The sequence below is a fragment of the Pezoporus flaviventris genome, unplaced genomic scaffold (assembly GCF_033815535.1).
Source record: "Pezoporus flaviventris isolate CSIRO_AGI_PZ_B2104156 unplaced genomic scaffold, CSIRO_AGI_Pfla_v1 ptg000001l, whole genome shotgun sequence".
NCBI classification, from domain to species: Eukaryota; Metazoa; Chordata; class Aves; order Psittaciformes; family Psittacidae; genus Pezoporus; species Pezoporus flaviventris.
Window position 1 is genome coordinate 51,684,853 of NW_026892549.1, and position 15,202 is coordinate 51,700,054.

Genomic DNA, 15,202 nt, shown 5'->3' on the forward strand with positions numbered 1-15,202 from the left:
AATTTCCAGAGCTGAAATTTTGTGATTGTTCATTTTTGTTAGCTAAGAAGTAATTTTGAAATTTGTATTTATTTTTGTTCCCCGTGTAGTTCTCACAGTTTATTGTTGCTTTTCAGCACAAATCTTTCAATACAACTTCCAGTTATGTAAGATCCCTGCTGCTTTAATATTAAAACTCCAAATAATTTAATGTATTTCAGAGTGGGATAGAGAGAAGTGCTGTGATTCATACGGAGAACTAGATATGAATTCCTCCCAGTTTTGTAACCCAGTTTCACATCTGGATTTTGTTGAGAATAGATATGGAGCAACATTTCTTCTCAATTTGGAACATCAGAGTTTGATGTCTCTGTATGAACTCAAAATGTACAGGTCCATCCACAGAAGCTTACCCTTTCTCCAGGGGTACCAGGTATGCCATTCTGGCCAGGTTCACCATTTGCACCTCTTTTGCCTTCTTCACCAGGAGGACCAGGAGCACCTGGGGTACCATTTTCACCCTAGCAACAATAAAGAAACCAGCCTGCCAGTGAAATGAGAAGTCTCAACACACAACATGCACTTGGGTTTTGTATGAGGAATGATTCAAGGTTCAGACTTCCTTGGAATAAGTCTCTGCATGCATTTTAATATCACTTACACGCTCGCCTTTTGGGCCTGGATCTCCTTTTGCACCATCCTTACCAGGTTCTCCCTAGACAGGAATAAAATCCTATTCAAATTATGAGTTGCAGCAGGCTATTATGCTAGAGCTACTAGATGTAGTAAAATACTAAGAACTAGACGTAGTATCTTTCAAATTATGGATTCATTTTTATTATTTCACTTTTTGCAAAAGAATTAGTGTGCACTGGTTGAACCAGAATGTAGGATGTACAGGTCTCCTTAACAATCCAATAAATGAAAGAGCTGATATGATCTTAAACACCACTGAGTAAAACGATATGACTGTTTCTGAGCTATTTTGGATGTCACTGGGATGCCTGAAGTCCCTGAGTATTTTCTCTGACAATAAACTACATGCATTGTAAGGCTATCAGAAAAGAACCCGCTGGGGCAAGTGACAGTATAACAGTAGGTACAATTTTCTAGGTATAGTGGTCTGTGGACTCAGCCAATGTAAATTTAAACAGTTTTAACTGGGATTTTAAAACAACAGATTTTGTCTAATGTAGCTGGTTTAGACAAGCTGTTTTTTTGTTGTGTGTTTCTGAATTGATAATTTAGGAAAGCAAGAAAATATTACCATTTATGTATAATTTATATATATAGTAATATACACATGCCTGAAAGATAAATATCCTATATATTTAGAAAAATAATTGCCTACTGTTATTATAAAATAATTATTAGACCATCTCAAGTGAATGGGACAAATTCAATGTTTGGGTTTTCTTTTAATGGTATCAGAACTATTTCCACCATATTTGTTTGTAAACCCGTTGTGATGAATATTAGTAACTCACTGGAGTGCCTTTTGCTCCAGGGTTTCCACTTGTACCTGGAGGACCAGGAAGACCACGACCCCCTGGTAGACCAGGAGCACCAGGAATACCAGAAGGTCCCTGCAGAGAATGAATGGCAGGTGGGGATGAAGAGAGCATGGCATTTCTGGACTCTGCCCAGTCCAAAGACAATCATATGAAGAGTACCCACCATTTCACCCTTGTTGCCAGGGCTTCCAGCTCTTCCAGGGGGGCCCTGAGAACAACAAATGTATAAATAACCAGTGCTGGTAACCTAGAACTAAACCAAAGGACATGTAGGGCTTTCTGAAGTGCAGGCTGGCATATCACTTCTCAGTTCCCATGTACCTGAGGCCCTGGTGGCCCACCATGACCTTGAGGACCAGGTTCTCCTCTCTCTCCAGGACTACCACTAGAACCAGCAGGACCAGGAGGACCAGCTTCACCCTGTGGAAAAACAGTAAAAGGAGAAAATGAATGCATTTTAGCCTTGTCTTCAGGGCAATCAGTATTAGCTTCATGATTTCTTCCTCTACTGTGGTATCTTCATAATTTGGGAAAAATTATCGTTATCACCTGAGTGCAAGAGCCAAATCAGCTCTATGCTGAAGCACAAAGTACCCATTGCACTCCAGCCAGCACATACTGCACAACTCCTCTGGTTGTGGGAAGTTCAATTGAGCCCCTCCCATTATGCAACATAAAGCATTGGGTCTACCACCTAATGGTATTTTAGTGCGGGTATTAACGAAGATTATGAAGATAGGGTTTGTCTCCTGTGATGCATATGAAAATACATCAGTTCTAGGCTTGCAACCAGTGTAATAATAGCCAGGAAATGGAGGACTTAGAAAATAAAGTTGTATAATGGCATAAGCTGGCTAACTAGAAAGAGGACCAAATGCTATATTAGTATGCATTGTTAGTGGAATACCTTAAAACCTGGAGAGCCTGGAAATCCTGCAGTTCCAGGGGGACCTGGGGGACCCTTAAAAGTGAAAGAAATATTATTCATGTGAAAGGTAAAAGCCATATGGAATTAACCTTGAATTAAAAAAAAATGTCTGATTACGGGATTTTTCTCTGAGTAAGGAAACACCTGGCAAAATAACAAATATAATTCATGCTGTAAAAGGTGAAGTTTGGCTAGTCCTAAAATATTACATCTACATCTTACTTACCCTGACTTTTACATGTTCAGCTAAATTACTGTGTGCAAATTAAAAAAAAAAAAAGAAAACTATCATAAAAGAGATTAAGTTATAAAAAATGTTAAAAATTTCATCTAATTATAGAAAAGTATAGGAGGAAAAAAAAAGCCAGTATAGCTATGACACACACAAGTGAACATGATCAGGTTTCTAGGCAGATAGGAAAGAAAAATTTTTGCCCAACTTAGCTAAATAACGTATTTGATAAGACAATTTGATCAGGATAGAGAACAGCAGTTCTATTAATCTATATGTTCTCTGACAATAATCTGGTTTTGGATTTATGCATTTTCTAATTTACAGTGTTAAAGCTCTCCTATTGCACTGCACGTTTCAAGTATCCCATCCAATACAGTTATGAAATATAATTAATTCAAGTGCTCATGCTTAAACCACTGCAACCCCAGTCTTGGGTTTGCTAGCATTGCAGAACACCAGATAGAAGCAGCAAGACTTGAGTAACACAAATACTTAAAATCAAGCATTTGTAAGTCATCTTACAGGTGGGCCTGCTGCTCCTGGAGATCCGTCTTTGCCATGGACACCCTACAGAAAGAAGAGAGGTGTTGGGTGCCGAGAACTACCCAGGACACAGAATGTATGATTTTCATGTATGATTTTACAGATACTATATCGTTTTCTAATCCTTTGCATTGCAACTATTTTAAAGTAGAACTATGATGTCAGGAATTCTTAACATATTGAAACAAAATATGTGATACTTCTGGATAAGATAAACAGCTGCAATTTCTTACAGGGCCACCAGGATTCCCAGGTCTTCCTCTTTCACCAGCTGGACCTCTTGGTCCCTAGAAAACAGAAAGCTAGTCAGTTCTATGGCTTCCAAAATAATATGGTGGAGCAAAGAGACATTGATCTTATTTGCGTATCTCAGTGTTGTTCAATGAATGCGGTGGTGTAATTATAGTTGAAAGAAAGATGAGTAACTCTGTTAAACAGGAAGTGACAGTAGCACTTCAATTTAAATACTATAGGATACACATATTTACCGGTTGGCCCGGCGCTCCGTTTGCTCCAGGAAGACCACTTTCACCCTGTTATGGAAAGAAAACACTAATGGCAGACTGAACTCTGGTGAGGACATTTTTTGATTTATTCAAGAGGAAAAGACATAAAAATGAGACAGCTCCTCTCTGCATGGTGCTGGGTGTCATCAGCATGAACTGAGGTCTGTGAGGTCTGAGAAGTATAAACAAGTGCCAGGACAAAATATTTAAATAGAAAAAAAAAGAAAAGGCAGGAAGTCCTGGTCCTTCAATATTACGCAATAAAGTCAGCTGGTCCAGGCATGTCCTTTCATTTTGGAATCTCATCTTTAATACAGCTACAAAGTCAGGACATGTTGTAGTTCAGAATGTCTTACTCTTTGGAATGATTCTCAATTCTTTTCATGGAGATATTATATGAGTTTCTTGATGGATTTTTAGAATTGTGTAATATTCAAAGCATATCTATAAAATAAATGGTAGAGCATATTACTCTACCTATTACAAAGAAGATGCTATAGTTTCTTACCTTTGGACCAGGAGCACCGCTGTCACCTTTGGCACCATCTTTTCCATCAAAACCCTGTGTGGAAAGGTAAACTGTGAATATACATACATATATATATATATACATATATATAAAACTGTGAATATACATATATATCTGTGAATAGTATTCATCTTACATTCTGGAAAACTTAATTCCCCTCAGCAAAATATTAAGCTTCAAGACCAACTCATATAAAGGGGCATATTTTTAATGGTGAGTGCTACCTGCTATTGGAACACTTTTTGAAAAGACAATTCTGAATCCTCCATCTCTCCATGGTTACTAGTTAAGAGTGGATGTTTTCTGGAAAGTATGCTTCAGCTTCATTTGGGATGAAGCTTTACAATTGAGGTAAGTAGATAAAATTTAAGGCCTTTGTTATGGAATGTCAGATTGCATTGTCCAGAAATTGGCCTTTAATTCTATGATTCAGTCTCTTTAGCTGGGAATTGATGACTGAAAGGGCACAACAGTGCAACACCATAGTAGAAACAGCTATACTCAGTACTTACTCGTTGACCTTTCATCCCAGGCATTCCAGGCATTCCAGGGTGTCCTTTGTGACCCTGAACACACAAATATGGATTAATAAATCACATAATTACTGTATTAAGGGCACAAGCAAATGTTCATTGTGTGTCATGTTCACACAACTAACTTAAATTGGGAGAACAAAACCTTGATTAGGAGACCACTGTTATTGGGGGCTTTTCCATACCGGTAGTCCAGGGATTCCACGGTCTCCATTTCTGCCTGGCCTTCCTGGTTCTCCCTATTGAAAGAAAGTGATTTTTTTTTTTTTGCTGTTTTGCTACTGTTTCAGTTACTGCAAAGATCTGATCCTAGTAGATCAAGGTGAGGTGGAATAAGCAGATGAAAATCCCACCGAAGATAATGGGGAAAAATTACAGCAGGGTGATGGTTCACTAAATTACTGCCTTTTGAAAAATAGTTGCCAGTATTTATAAACTCAATTTTTAACAAGACTTTGGTTAAAATCTGGTTTATTTCAGGCCAACTTTTAGGAAGAGATGTTTACAGAAACTTATTTTTCATGGAGATACACTCAAAATGTACAAAAACTTTAGCTGCTTGTCCTGCCTTGTACTATACCTATTCTTCAGGACTACTAGCTGTGACATAAAAGATGGTTTTAACAGCTTTAACTCTCAAAGCAAGATTCGAAGGAATCAGACTACTGATTATCTTTATAACTGCTAATTTATTTTGCACTTGATCAAAATAACATATTTAATGCTTAAGTTTTCTTTTTCTTCTTTTTTTTAATTTATTTTCTTTTTTTTTATTGTGTCAATCAAGTTGCCCACTGAAAACTTTTTTGAAATGGACATTTATACCTAAGCCAAATGTACATTTTTACAGTTATGCTGTCAAATTAAGTGATAGGGAGACGATAAAAATTCTTAAAAGCAATAGTATCAATACGCTATGCTGTTTTACTATTTTATGAATTTTCTTTCTCCCCATTTATTAATCACTGGATGAATAATTGTAAACTTACATCTTTTCCTGGTGGACCAACTGGGCCTATCATTCCAACAGGGCCTGGAGGTCCCTGTAGAAAAATAATTAATATTAACTATAATAACAAAAAACATTGTCTCCTTAAAATTAAAGATTAGGTGTTATGTAACACTTGTACATTTGACATACATAGTAGTAAACAGATGGAATTTTCTCTAAAATTTCAACCCACTCCAGTGATGATTCCTTGTAGAATCATGCCTTTAACATATACAGTCATAGATAATGTATACGTACAGGAGGGCCGGGTTGTCCTGGTTCTCCAGGGGAACCTTGGTATCCAGCAGAGCCCTTTAATACAGCAGAAAATGGTTAAGATGTGAACAATTACATGCATCATTCCATGGTGCTTCTATATTTTGTAATAATCTCTTAACTGTAAGGAAAATAGTGGCCAGAAATGTGAACAAATGAGCAGAACCAAACAGAATATGCTTCCATGAAAAAAGAATTAAAATGTCAACTCTAAAAAGAGCTGTACATCAAAAACCACAAACCCTTTGTGTGCTCCCTGAATATATATTAGGATTCCCACTTTCCTTTATCTATTAAATATTTGGATAAATAAACATTTGGGAGTACTAACAAATGCCAGTGGTATGTTTTAAGACAATCTTAGCTGACACCCCACAGAAAAAAAATTTCAGCATAGTATCTAAATTTATCAGTTGAAAATCACCTAGTATGTATGACAGAGAAAAGGAGAAGCTGAATTAAAAAGAATAAGAGATGATTATGGAAAGGTTGATTTAACTTACAGGGGGACCTGCATGACCAGGTGGGCCAGGAGGGCCACTGGGACCAGGGGGTCCTGGAAAGCCACTCTGTAGTGTAGATGAAAAGATAGTCATTATATTAATGTAATAAAACTATAAAGATTAATGTAGTTGCAATAGTTGCCAATAACTGTGAAATAAATTTTTACATATTAGTACAGAGAAAAATCCACAGTGACATGCACTTGGTGCAGTAAAAAAGAAGCAGCAGTATATACACACATTGCTAAATACATTGTCTAGTACCTACAGTCTCTTCAGAAAAGGGACCACTGAGTTTCCTTTTGCAGCCTTAGCTAACATATTTCACAAGATATTTTCCAGGCTGTTTTTTTTTCATTTAAGTCACTCTTCCCCTTCCTTAGACACCCAGAAGGATGCCCACAGCTCAGCTTTTTAGCTACCTGTAGTGGAAGAATAGATAACTGAACTCTCAATTTGTAAGATAGTTGATGAGCTTCAGCTTCTCTGTCATGTAACTGAGCTTTATTAGCCTAACCCTACATCTTCAGTGGTGGAGCCAAAGGGTACTAATATCCTTCCTTGCGAGTCTATTGACACCAGATTTTGCTTTCTAAAACTATTTTTTAAATTTCTGACCCGCATTCAGGAGCTATATTACAGATACATAAACAAAACATTAGAAGAACTTTGTATGATAAATTTTGTTTACAACCCTAGACTTCTTAGGACTTACAGGTATATTGAATTAAGGTCATATTTTTGTTACTGTCAGTAAGGCATTTTCACCAACTAAATCTCTTCTGAGCTTTAAAAGTACTAAGCCATAAGAAAGAAATGATGTCTAGACTAACTAAAGGACTTGGAAGATGAAACCTCAATAATTTATATAGTTTAATTCAAATCAGTAATACTTTTCCTCATTTTAACAGGTAGAAAGGGAGTAAAATATTGAGGAATTCCTCAATTTGGGAAGACTACTAATGTTTTTAATTCCTCTAGCAACAACCATGAAAGCATTTGACACTGCAAAACAGAAAACATTTGAAAATTAACACAGTGGTTTACTACAACTATATGTGGTTCTTTAAAAAATGTTTTGTTACACTGTTCATGCATTTGACACAGCCAAAACAATTGAAGTATACAAATTACATGAGAATCAATATGTGCTGCAGTACTGGTAGTATATTCCATAGCTTAATATTGCACATAATGTGTTTCATGGGATATTTTGAGATTCTATCAGAATAGATCATGTATTATATATGTTATGTGAACCTAATTTTTGTAATACAAGATTAATAGTATTGCTATGCTGTACTGGTATACCCAGTACACAATACTACTATACTACAAATATATTATGTTAATACTAGTTCACAGATATAGTCTTTTGTCTAAAAAAAGGAGAATTGTCGTAATGTTTGCTATATTCTAGGACAAGAAGCACACCAAGTGGCACAGCAGTTAGTTTCTGGGTAAATCAGGGTGCCTTCAATGTCCAGTCCCTTGCTGTTAATTGTTAAAAGTTTGATTAAACATGAATTGGAGCCATCAACTCACCAATTGCAATCAATTGATTAGACATACAGCTATAAACAAACAAAGCATTATTTTTTTTCAAGGTGCACACTGAGGAGATAAAGTGGTAGGTATGACATTTTCTTGCTGCAGCATCTCCAGACTGTGAACAAATGTGTGTATTTCATCTAGAGGATGTTCACTGGTGGAAGAAGAAAGACATATGTGGAGGTTGTACAAGCAAGTAAAGAGAAACTGATGTAAAATACAAGTCAGTCTACAAGCAGAAGAAAGTCATATGTGGAGGTTGTACAAGCAAGTAAAGAGAAACTAATGTAAAATACAAATCAGTCTACAAGCAGTGGGAAGGCATCAGGAAGACAGTAATGGAGAGATGTGTGACCAAGAAAATACCAGGCATGGTAACCACCCATGGAGAAATGTTGGTGCTACAGCTGACATTTTTTATTTCATTACTCTTCCAAATTATTTTAGTTTGGGTATTTATTCAAACTGTTTAAGTTGAAAATTAATAAATTAAATTTATAAATTAATAAAGAAATTAGTCTATTTACTGTTAATGACAAACATTATTTTGTTCTAGCAATTTTAGTCACATCTGCCTGTAACTGCTCTGTTACTTACTTTGCAGTCATGTATTGCATGCTGCAATATGAAAGACCATATGAGCTGAGAGTATACAGACAATCCTGGCTGAAGGCATTCTAGGGCTCTTTATTAAACCCAAGTCCAGGAGAGAGAGCACAAAAAAATCACTAAGAACCTCCAGGGAAAAAATGCCAAAATGGAGAGAAGTAGCCATAATTGTTAACTGAAAGGTATCTTGGGTATCTGCGCAGTTCAACACATCCCATGTTAAGCCACCAAGTAGTAAAATGTAGACGACATATAAGCCATGGGCAAAAACTGTGAGGAACTGAATATTAATAAATGAATAAAACAAAGACAAAAACGGATGGCTGAAGAAGACCAACACATGGATGATCATACTAGCAAATGAACAAAGTAGAAATAAAGATATTAAAATAAAGGTGAGAAAACAAAGAACTCTATTTCATGATAAACAGCTGTCATTACTAGTAAAATTTATTTCACTAGATGATCTGATGGAACCTTGAGAAATAACACTTTTTCTTGGAACTGCTTTGGTCTGTTACAACACAATACCCAAACCTAGTTATGCAGCATTGGACTGAAAATGATTATGCTTAATGAAGCAACAGCCAATTTCAAATAGTAGCAGTTCACCACATCCTCTATATAGCAGATTGCCTAAATCAAGAACAATTCATGTAATTGGTGATGAATATCTCTAAATCCCAGTGCCTAAAAAGAAAATCATGAGGTACAACACTCAAATGTATTTTATACAGGAAGCATAGCTCATGCATAAATCGTTTAGTCAATCCATGCTTTATTTCACTAAAAAAAAAACCAAACGAAAACCTGTGAAAAACTTCAGCTAGGCCTAGCAGTCAGATACATCATCCTTAGTGCACAGTCTGAATAGCTGTGGGTAAAAAAATGGTAATTGTAAAAAGAAAAAGTTAAAAGCTTTTGACTGCTTCTGGCATTAAAAAAAAAAAGATTATAAGAGGGGTTTACTCACTTGTTATCAGGCAAACTTGAGCTGTGGGAAAGTAAACAAGTAAGGAGTATCATACTGACTAAAGATAGAATGTTGCTGAGTGCGTAAAGGCAGATTAGGCACAATGGAAGAGGTTATAAAGTGGTGGCAGGGAAGAAATTTGTAGAATACCAAAGCAGATAAACAAGGAATATATGCAAGGGAGAAAGGGATAAATATTTAGATAGCATGAGAAACATAGACAGAGAAGAAGAAAAAGATAGTGAAGAAAGGAAGAAAGAAATAGAAAAGGCAAAAACCCCAGATGACCTACAGTTACTTAATACAATGATATTGTCAAGCACACTGCTACTTTGCATTTCATTCCACTTGCAGGCAACAATTATATTAAAACTTATCTTGTTAAATTAAAAACAGGATACATACATCGGTATAATCTATGAGCAGAAAATTTGTGTTGTTTTGGTTTTGGTTTGTTTTTTTTTTTTTAAAAAAAAAAGGCTATATCATCTTACAATGGGCTGTGGGTAGCCGATACCAGCTGAGCCAGCCTTCACATCATAGGAGTCATACTGTGGAGAAAAACTCTGTAAAAGAAATAGAGAAAAACAGAAAGAAAAAAAAAAAAGGAAAAGAAAAAGGAAAAAAGTTGACTGCTATGAATCAAATAAGTCTTTTCTTACACTGGTATGGCAAACACATGGAAATAATTATCTGTGGAGCAGTACTTGTTTGACATACAGCTGCCATGTATGTAAATAATCCACAAGAGAAACCCAGCCAATAGCTTTCTTTTGATGCCATGGTGATGTTATCTCCCTGCATTGTATGCATCCCGTTTTCATCTTGGCAGCTGGGCCTCAGCTGTAACAAAAAAATTACCATCCCCTCTCCTCTTATTCTTGTTTGAAGCTTTCTTGTTAAGCTTCCCCCCCATTTTCTTTATTAGTCTCTTTTCTGAAGAAGTATTTTCTGTTGCACTAAAAACTATAACACTTTGTTATTGTTTTCCTATTTTCTTTTACTTGTGACTAATGAATGTCTCATTTCAGGGTATTTGTAGCAAAAAAAATCTCTTACCTATGTGTAAGTCTGTTCTTTGCTGAATTGTAAATAATTTAGTTTACCTCATGTGTGGGAACTTACACATCTTAGAAAACTGAGTTTTACGCTTTTTTCCTAATGCCATTTCCCACCTTTCCCTTTCTCCCTTCCCACTCACTATGTCATTCCAAATAATTCAAATACAATCATCAATTTTGAACCTAATCAGCCAAGCTTCAATGCTTTGGACAATTTTTCTTGGAACAAGTGGAAGCTCCAGTCTAAGGCATGGATCAAAAATGTGTTCTGTGGTCCTGAGAGCAGATAGCACCTTTGACACATCCGTTTACATAAGATACTGCTTAGAAAAGGAAAACTCTAAATTCTACAGTTAGTTTTCAAGGAATTCCCATGTAAGCCTCCTTATACATTGATTTTATTATGCAGATACTAGCAAACTCAGTTGAATAATATGGCATTAACACAGTTTATGTGTTCATGGCGTATCATTGGTTGAGCAGGAAAAGCTGAATACATGTAGTGCTCTGCCTGATAACCCAAACCACTGTGGCCCCAGTCCCATTGCTGACCAGGTACATGAAGACTCCTGTGCTACTGAAGCACCCTTTCATCAGGATTCAGCCACATATCTTTGATGCAGCATTAGAATGGGGAACTAATTCAGCCTATCAACCTCTCTTTTGTCTGCATCTGCCAACCGAAAACCAGTAGCTCTCTTGGTATATTATTGTGACATCTACGGAAACTGGTTAACTGATCCCATGGGTACCTCTTCCAGAAGCTTAGTCTTTTAGATGCAAACTCTTTCATAATTAATTAAAGCAAGACATCTCTCCTCAGTTTTTTGGCTTACCTGGGAGTGGGAAACATACATGGAAGCTATAAACATTGGTCCATATTCAAAAGCAGCAATTGTTTTAACATACGATTTTTAGCAGCTTTGTGCTAAAGCAATCTCATCTTGTAAAGCTAGGCTGGCTCCATTGGATAGGAGACAAAAAGTGTTAGCTGTGACTCAGTTCCCTTAACAAATCCAACCGCACAGAACTTTTAGTTAAAATCAGCTCTCTTGTTTACACTGTCCAACTCTTCAGAAGAGAATTCAAGCGGGTCAGAAATAAAGAAGGAGCATGACAAACAGGCACTTCCCTGAAAGGAGATGACCTGTGTTTCAGTCTAGTCTCCCAGAAATGTTTCTTTATTAAACATGCATTGGATAAACCATAGGAAACTAAGAGAGTTCCCTAACTATTAAGCTTGAGGGGACATCCTTCCTCCTACACTCTTTCTTGTCAGGTTATTTCTGAATTAGGTAAGTCCTTCCTCAGATCTGGCTGCAAAAGATTTTTAAAAATAAGATAAGGCAGAGATTTAACTGCACTCCAGACAAATTTTGTGGACAAAGCCCAAACCCAAGAAAACACCACCTACCCCTCAGCTGTGTTTTTCAAAGGCACAAATAAGAGACAGATGCTACTGAAAGCAAAATATGCATGAAGGTAGAAGGGATAGATACCTACAGTATGACTTTGTATGCTTATGGGCAACAAGGTAGAAGCTGAATGCAATGACTTACGCCTCCACTTATACTGGGACACGACTGGCAGATCCCAGGGGGGCCAGGAGCACCAGGACTTCCTGGTGCTCCTGGTGGGCCAGGGGCACCATTTCTGCCTGGAGCTCCAGGAGAACCCTGCAAAGACACAGAGCAGATACAAACATCGGCACTTGACTCCAACTGCAAGGACAAATCCTTCCATTTGTAACTAAGTCTGTGCAATTGTGGTAGGAAACTTTCTCTATTAAATATAACTAAGGCCACAACTGAACATTTAGGAAAGACAGACAGTAGACAAAATTCAGACATGGAAACCCTTCATAGCTGCTGGAGCGTTGCTGCCGCTGATCAAACACACTAGAAATATTAAACAGATCAATTCCTAAATCTAAAATCAATACTGATAGTGGAGTCCATAGATTTTCATTTATTTTTTTTCCCTACTGGAAAGAAATATAACAACAACAACAACAAAAATCTAATAGAGTATGGACTAAGCTGTCTCTGAAGTTAGCCCAAATTACTTTGGTCTAAACTCTCTCTCTCTTTTTCCAGTTTAATTTTTTAAGAGTTTTATTGAAGCTAAAGGGCTAGTTCAAAATAACTTTGTGGCATAGTCCTGCAGATAGTGCAGACATCAGTGAAAGCTGAATATCTCAGCATCTTGAATGGGATATATAGAACTATAGGAATTTGATCTTGATTTGTTAGTTTCCTTGGAAAAGACTACACTTACAGGGTCTCCTTTGGGGCCTCGGCTGATTACTCCAGGAGTCTAGAAAGAAAGAAAATGGAATTAAAATAAGAAAGAAAACAAAACTAAAACCAACACTTCTCCTCTAGGCAAAAATGTGGCACTTAGGAAGTCAGTAGGGCTTTGCCATTGTGTCTGATGGGGACAGAAATCCACTGTGGGAAGCTGTAAGTGACAGTTTTCTTGTATACTTCTCAGTCCAGCATGTTAAAGTGTGATAATGCAGCTAATTTTAATTTGTCAGATTTAGTCCTTCTATTTATTTATTTTTCAATTAATAATTCAATTACACATCACTATCTGGATTCTCAATAGTTCAGAACAGTTTTTATGTATTCAGCTGCTAGTCATAGCAGCTTTCAAGGTGGCATTCCCCAATATACCATCCAAAGTTAGCAGGACAGCTTCCAGTGGGCTGACCAAACTCTTACGTACCAAACACAGAGGCTGTAGGAAGTAGTCCACATGTCCCTTAGTGTCAGGAGCCACAGAACTAATAAAAATCTATAGACTCAACAAGAGAGAGAGCTGTGCCTCTAGGACAGCACAGTGTCTCATGCACTGAGCATGTCTCCAGCATGCTTGTATGTATCATTCATTTACACCTTGAAAACTGTTCAGTGAAATATCTCCGGTAACTGTGGATGCAATACAGTTGCACTAACATGGGGCAACTAACATTAGGGATGTATTTGTATATGACACTTCATGTTTAAGTAGATATACTATAGAGCTCAGAAACAAATCTCCCTTTCTTTTCTGTGCACACATCTCTTTCACTCTTTTATCTTCTGGATAAGAATCTTCAATCTGCCTATGGAAATCTATGTACTTTAACAGAATCTCATGGATCTTAAACAAGGATGAAATGTTCAGGTAACCTTAGAGCTCATTATAGCTGGCTCACTTACTGAAAGGGTTTAGTCAGAGGACTTGCATGCACTAGCATTCTTGATTTTCCTGGACTTAAGTCTGATTTACATAATGTTGGTGTCTATAAACAAGATGTGATAAATTAGGGATGTAAAGCTTGAATCACTTTTTCTTTAGTGGGCATTAAGTCAGCAGTAACTCTGCAAAAGGAAATTTATTCTTGGATAATGTTGAATTGAGTTGATAAGAAATGCAGTTTTGCAGTATCCTGTGAAAACTGTCAAAGTTGAACTCTCTGTTGGCATTAGTTTCATGGATATAGATTGAGCATGCAGTCCACAAATAAGCTGTTTGCATTATTCCTATGCTTCTCCATAAAATTAAAAATGTAATGGCTAATTGATGCTCTCTATCCCTTTCTACTTTTCATCTGTGCCTGTTGTCTCTATAAAACTGGGTTGAAGGACTCCATGCTTTCAGCTGCATAGCCCAAATTACTAAAAAGTATTTATCAGATCTGGTACCTGACAGAATACAGAATGATTCTTGAATTTAACAAAAATGATAAAACTCTGTGAAAGTTCAAGCTGTTTTTTTTAGATTTGTTTTGGCAAAATTTGCCCATTCTCAGTATTTTTCTACACTCAGAAAGTGGCAAGCTTAACATTAAAAGTGTTTAAGAGCATCTAAATGAAAATGAGATTGACATGGATCAAGAAGGTGGCAAAATCAATGTGACAGCATTGAGAACAAACTTACTCTTGTAGGTTGAGGTGTTGTTTGTGGGCAAACTGGACAGCACTCTCCAAAGGGAATTTCTGGATTGGGACAGTCCAGCTCTTGATCATCACAGATGATGTCATCACAGAGAACAGATCCTGAGTCACACACACAGATTTGGCATGGCTCTGGTTTCCAGACATCCCTGTCAGCATAAACCTGCCCAAGATGGGTACATCCTGCAACTAGAAATACAGACAAAATAGTTTTCAATTAGATTTCAAATGTGTTTTCCAAATCAAAGATGTATAACATGAAAGCTATTGGATATTCTGTTTTATTTTCTACTGTAATATGGTTTATGCATGTGAAGTAAAAGGCAAAATGTTTCTCTTCAGGCATTGGGAGGATCTGTTACATTAATTGCAGTCTGCTCTGAATATATAAATAGACACCAATGGAAACCTCCTGACGCTGATCCAAAGCCCAATTAAATCTGTGATAATTTTCTGTCTTGAGTAATTTTAATGTCAAACTGAATTACTGTGTAATTAGCAATTGAATTTTCTGCTGCAGCTAAAAT

General features: G+C 36.8%; 1 protein-coding gene across 1 annotated transcript in view; it reads right to left on the reverse strand.

Annotated features, from left to right (window-relative positions):
• COL3A1 (collagen type III alpha 1 chain) overlaps positions 1-15,202 on the reverse strand; it is a 50,632-nt gene that overhangs the window by 18,504 nt on the left and 16,926 nt on the right. Inside the window, exons 2-20 of the mRNA XM_061457539.1 lie at positions 14,659-14,864; positions 13,009-13,047; positions 12,291-12,407; positions 10,165-10,236; positions 6,538-6,603; positions 6,017-6,070; positions 5,757-5,810; positions 4,953-5,006; positions 4,747-4,800; positions 4,214-4,267; positions 3,688-3,732; positions 3,433-3,486; positions 3,179-3,223; positions 2,401-2,454; positions 1,815-1,913; positions 1,657-1,701; positions 1,467-1,565; positions 641-694; positions 393-500 (exon numbers count right to left, since the gene is read on the reverse strand). Coding sequence (XP_061313523.1) covers positions 393-500; positions 641-694; positions 1,467-1,565; positions 1,657-1,701; positions 1,815-1,913; positions 2,401-2,454; positions 3,179-3,223; positions 3,433-3,486; positions 3,688-3,732; positions 4,214-4,267; positions 4,747-4,800; positions 4,953-5,006; positions 5,757-5,810; positions 6,017-6,070; positions 6,538-6,603; positions 10,165-10,236; positions 12,291-12,407; positions 13,009-13,047; positions 14,659-14,864 — 1,373 coding nt within the window. The remainder of the gene's footprint in view (positions 1-392; positions 501-640; positions 695-1,466; positions 1,566-1,656; positions 1,702-1,814; positions 1,914-2,400; positions 2,455-3,178; positions 3,224-3,432; positions 3,487-3,687; positions 3,733-4,213; positions 4,268-4,746; positions 4,801-4,952; positions 5,007-5,756; positions 5,811-6,016; positions 6,071-6,537; positions 6,604-10,164; positions 10,237-12,290; positions 12,408-13,008; positions 13,048-14,658; positions 14,865-15,202) is intronic.